This window comes from Gymnoscopelus braueri (genome assembly GCF_963280865.1).
Source record: "Gymnoscopelus braueri genome assembly, chromosome: 4".
NCBI lineage: Eukaryota > Metazoa > Chordata > Actinopteri > Myctophiformes > Myctophidae > Gymnoscopelus > Gymnoscopelus braueri.
This window is the reverse complement of record NC_137605.1, coordinates 35,643,743-35,649,411: the sequence shown is the minus strand read 5'-3', so window position 1 is coordinate 35,649,411 and position 5,669 is coordinate 35,643,743. Positions and strand designations below refer to the sequence as shown.

At 48.8% G+C, this 5,669-nt stretch overlaps 1 protein-coding gene across 1 annotated transcript; it reads right to left on the bottom strand.

Annotated features, from left to right (window-relative positions):
• Window positions 1–1,196: 1,196 nt before the first annotated feature.
• LOC308083589 (superkiller complex protein 2-like) lies at window positions 1,197–5,042 on the bottom strand (the record flags this gene model as incomplete). The annotated part of the gene is made up of 1 exon (XM_080425905.1): window positions 1,197–5,042. The coding sequence occupies one exon, from the start codon at window positions 5,040–5,042 to the stop codon at window positions 1,197–1,199; it is 3,846 nt and encodes a 1,281-aa protein (XP_080282031.1).
• Between the last annotated feature and the right edge of the window lie 627 nt (window positions 5,043–5,669).

Sequence of the window (5,669 nt, the reverse complement as noted above, 5' to 3'; positions counted from 1 at the left end):
TGCCAAACAAGCTATCAATTTCTTCATTCAGTGCTCTGAGGCTGAATGACAGGCTCTGAGTGAGTCTGAATAACAGCTTCTATACTCCCAGTCACTCGATCACAGCCTGTCAGAGCAATGGGGAGGAAGCCCTGGCTCAACCGGTAAACAAATAGATCATCAGATCATTTTAATAAAAATAATACTGTGCACCTGTTGTACCAATAACAGCTTCACCTGGAGCTGTCAGACTCAGACCTGTCATCCTGTGTGTGTGTGTGTGTGTGTGTGTGTGTGTGTGTGTGTGTGTGTGTGTGTGTGTGTGTGTGTGTGTGTGTGTGTGTGTGTGTGTGTGTGTGTGTGTGTGTGTGTGTGTGTGTGTGTGTGTGTGTGTGTGTGTGTGTGTGTGTGTGTGTGTGTGTGTGTGAGATACAGTTGTAAATGCTGCACTCCAGTGGTATGTTTCAGTAATGTATCTGTATCTTTGGCTGTTCCTGTGCATTCTATGCATGGTAGTAGCAGATTTTTTGTTTGTTTTTAAATCACAACATATATTCCTTGAAGCTGCAGTTGTACGATAATGAAAGGAAACTGAGATAGAGTTGTTATCTGAGGGTTTGGGGTGTAACTGAGTTGTTGTCACCCCCACCCTAAGTTACTTTTATACTCTTGGATGGCCACCTCAAATCACAATGTCAGCCATGATTCCAAGCATGTTCTCTCTGACAAAAATGATCTCCAGTACCTTCTGTCTCATCCTCATTGGTGCTCTTTGGAGATTTAAGATGGAAATTCCACCACCTGCCACTGTTCCGTCTCTTCTTGTCTCTCCTGTTTTTCACTGTTGTGTGTTCCTTTCCACTGAATTACCAGTTGTTTCATATTACACAGATACACACAATCTTGGCTATGTTTTTATTAACAGTGTTGCGCAAATTTAGAGAAAAAAGTTCGGACAGCCTATTGAGGTTTCTGAAACCTCCACCCATCTCAGCTAGCATCCAACATCAGCGAGTGTTCTTGAGCTGCAGAAGCTGGAGTTATTCATTGTCCTCAGGTATGACAGATGAAGCGCAGCCACTGGCATGGACGATGGGGGGGTGATAATGATGACGTTGATATTGTGTACTTTTTATTGTCATTCTATTTTTGCCTCTCATTTGGATGTTTCCGTGGTAACGATGTGAATATCTCACATTCCTGTCGTTAGTCCTTCGTCAGTTTGTGTACAGGGAGGCGGTGAAGACGATGTCCCTGCGAATGGCCATGGACGCTTTCTCCATCTTGCTGCCCAGGACAGAGTCTCCCACGATGCGTGCTGCCTGCCTCACCTCCTTCAGCACCTCGTCCAGGCGCTGGATGCAACGCACCACTGTGCCCTCCTGCACGTCTGTCAGCTGGGCGATCTCTGCAAATGGCATGCCTCTGGCCCAGCAGTACACCACCTCTGTCAGACCAAATTTTAACTGGCCTACAAAGTCTTCCACTGTCTGTCCAATCCCATAATCCCTCTGAAGCTCGCCGATACGCTGGGCGACCGTCAGTACACGATCAATACCCTCCTGCAGCGTGTTGGTGATGTGTGGCTCCACCTGTGTGTTTTGTGTAAACACCAGACAGGCCAGCAGGGCGGCACTCTCCTCGGGGGCCAGAGGGCCCAGGGCATTCTCAAACAGCAGCTCTGTGAGCAGCAGCTCGTGGCTGCTGATCTGACAGGCCACCCGTCCCTTCAGTTGCACCACCCCACTGCTGTCAATGTATTTCAGGGCCTTGAGGACTTCGATTCTCTGATGGTATTCAGGGAGCAGGGCCAGAGATTTATCAGACACCTGGTACTCCAGCTTTTCCAGCTCCTCCTTTACCCTCATCCTCTCCTGAACACGCACAAACTGTTCTGAGAAGGTGGGGGAGTGGATGCAGTTGAAGTCTTTTAGGCTGTTCTGAAGCACACGCAGCCTCAAGGACGCCTCTACCGCATCCACGCTCTTCAACTGAAGGTCATTCACTGGGTCAAGTGTCGCGACCCCACCCGGGTTGGCCTCTGCCAATCGCAGGAGTTCTTGTGTTGCTGTGGAGCTGGCTTGGCCAGGAGGGTCCTGCCTGAAGCGCAGCTGTTGTCTCTTGTTGTAGTCATCGATGATTCTTTCAGGATTCACCTTCAGAGTTTTCACTGTGATGGCAGAGATGTCCTGCAGCTTTAACTTCTGTATGGTGTGACTGCACGGACCTTCAGGTATGAAAAGAGTTGTGTTGTACACTTGAGGTAAACCTCCAGCATTCAGACTGTTGTCTCCCATGTGCTCAACCCCCTTCTCACACATGATCAGACTGGTGAACGTACGATTCACAGAGTCACTCGACACCTGTAGGATGACTCCCAGAGCGTTGAAGTGCTGTGTGTTTTTGATGACAACGACTCGTCCCATAGACATAACTTTCAGACCGTTCACCGACTCTACAGACGCTTGCTGAAGGGCCTCGGCGGTGATGCGTAGCTCAGTGACAGTTCTGTAGTAGGGCAGCAGGTCAGAGAGCTGTCCCTCTGTTTCTAGAGGAGGAAGAGATACCAGAGTCTCCTTCAACTGCCCGATCTGCTTCTCCTGGGCTTGTGTGTCTCTGTGACTCTCTGAGAAACTGCGTTTCATCATGTCTGTGACGTGGAGTGCTTCCACACGCAGCAGGTTCAGAATCATGCAGTATGTCAGTCTGAACTGAGAATGGAGGACTGTAGGCTTACCCAACATCATCACCTGGAGTTCTCCCATATCGTGGACACCCGCCTTACACAGGATGATCACTGTTCCTGTTGCATCCAAACCTCTCCTACCAGCTCTACCTGCCATCTGGATATACTCACCAGGTAGCAGGTTTCTGTATCCTGCACCATCATGTTTCCGGATGCTATCAAACACCACTGTTCTGGCAGGCATGTTCACTCCCATAGCAAATGTCTCTGTTGCAAACAAGACTTTGACCAGTCCTCTGGAGAACAACATCTCAACGACCTCCTTTAGAATGGGAAGGATCCCACTGTGATGGACAGCTATTCCTCTTTTCAGCAAGTCTTTCATCAACAAGATCTGGGGAAGCTGTCTGTCGTCACCTCTGAGTCGACTCAGACTCTTCTGGAGGAAGGAGTGGATCTCCACCTTCTCAAAGGACGAGGTCAGGTCCATGGAGGACAGCGAGCATGCATTGTCATCACAGAGCCTCCGTGAGAAGGTGAACGCTACTACGGGAGTCTGCTTTCTCTGAGACAGCGAGTGAAGTAGAGACAGCCACACCGCTCGGTCCTGGCTGGGTGTTGTGTAGTGAGATGTGTTCTTTGTTCCAAATGACTGGGCGTGTTTACTGGTACGTTCCTTCTTGGCCTCCACTGCTGCATAGTACCCTTTAGTGAGGAAGCGTCCCATGGCGTCTACCAATGGGAAGAGCTCTTTCTGTGTCTTGTTGCTGTTTCCTGTGTACAGGAAGTGCTCCAGAGGAACGGGTCTCTTTACTGTGCTGATCACATAAATGTGTCTCTTCTTAATACGCCCAATCCACTCGCTGAACTCAAGGGCATTGGGCACAGTGGCACTGAGGAGAATGATGCCAACGTGTTCAGGAAGCATGATCAAAACTTCCTCCCAGACCACCCCTCTCTCTGCATCATTGATATAGTGAACCTCATCAAAGATTACCCACTCCAAGTCTCTGATTACCTCTGAGCCGTTGTAAAGCATGGACCTGAGAATCTCAGTGGTCATGATGAGACAAGAGGCCTCTGGACTTAGCTGGACATCACCCGTCAGCAGCCCCACATCTCCAAACGTGTTCTTGAAGTCCCTGAACTTCTGGTTGGACAGAGCCTTGATGGGGGAGGTGTAGATGGTCCTGGTCATGTGTTTCTGGGAGAGGGCGACGGCATACTCTGCCACTACAGTTTTTCCAGCTGAAGTGTGCGCTGCCACAAACACGGAGTCATGAGCCTCCAGTCTTAACACTGCCTGCTTCTGGAACAAGTCCAATTCAAATGGCCACTTGAATGCTGGGTTGGGGATGCGTTTATGGAAGTCATGGCAGGGTGAGGTGATATCTACAGGTATGGCCCATTTCTTCTTTTCCTCCAGGACCTCTGTAGGCTCGGACATTCCTCTTTTCTTCTCTGATGTAGAGGGGGGCGACACAGCATCCTTGATACCCAAGTCTTCCAAGCTGTTAGTTCTTTCTAGTGTCTGCGTTTCACAGTTTTCTCGACCTTTCTCCTGCTCCTCAAGGTGCAGGTCGAACATGTCATCAAAGGTGGAAAGAAGAGATAGGAGGTTTATTTCTTCCTTTGCTGTTTTGGCATCTTTATCACTGAAGTCCATTCCAGCTTTAAATCCTGGAGGAACTGTAAGCAAACCATTCTCAAAATCTATGTCCTCCTCCAGCTCAGATTTCTTCTTGATCTGTTCCAGAGTAAGTTCCTCCATACCTCCAGGCAGGAAGGGGTAGTTAGTGTTGCTTCCTCTCAGGCTCTCTGATGGAAGACCAGGTTGACGTTGTAAAGACAACGAATTCTTGGCTGATAGCCCTGTGTCTTCCAGCAACACCTCTGCGAAATCAAGTAGCATTCCTGTTGTTGGATCTCTGACCACTGATAAGCCAGAGTGCAGTGGAGCCGGGGCGCAGTGGAGCAGAGACTCCATGTGAACGTCCCTCTGACTTACATTCAGAAACCTCTGGAAGGCAGCATCGGTGTCATGTATTGGAAGCCAGGCAGGGTCATGTAGAAACTTCCTCTCTATTTCGGTCTCCAGGTTCACGTTGGTAGGAGGCAGCCCATGAGGAAGCGTGCTCTGTGGGGGTAAGGGATGACCATGTGGCAGAGGATGGGTGATCAGCTCCAGCCTCCCAGAACAACCCATCTCCAGCAGTGAGAGAGGCAGGTCTGTAGGGCCCACGGGGGGCAGATCTATTCTTTTCGTCACTCCGCTGGCCAAATCACAACTGAGATCCAAAGTATTACTTCCAGGTTGCTTGGAAACACGCGTGTGCACGTATCCAGGTGCTTCTGTAGCACTGCAGTTTAACTCCATGATGAGGCTACAGACAAAATGTCTGAGTATTGTTTGTTCCTCAGAACCTCTAAAACACACCTACAAATCTAAACACAGTCTAATGATGATTAAAATAAACTCTCCTTAAAGTTCAAGTTGTGACGGTGTCTGTTTGTCATTGGCGCGCAACTGTGGCCATATATGGACTGGACATCCCAGATGTCACTGCAAATCAGCATATGATATGCCCATATATGGACTAGAAATGCCATAACGTCATGACAGCACAAATGCCAAATATGGCCATATATGGAGTATGGACTGGGAGTTTTCTACGGCATGGTGGGCATCACTTCCTGTCGATTTGATCAGGTATCAGGCATCAAATCGACAGGAAGTGATGCCTTAGGAAACTTGTGGATACCTTATTGAGAATTGTCTCTCCTGCTCTTTAATAAAAAGAAAATTCATTTTCAGGTGGCTTTCCAATTTCAGCTAATCTGGAGAAAGTACCCATTTATCAGTCTCCCTTTTAGGGGTCATGCCTATGTTCCCTCAGCCCTATGTTCCCTGAATACCTAACAATGTGTTTCCCATCCAAATTAGGTCCTATGTTGTTCCCGCAGCCCTATGTCCACTCAGCCCTAGTTTCCCCAATCCCAAATT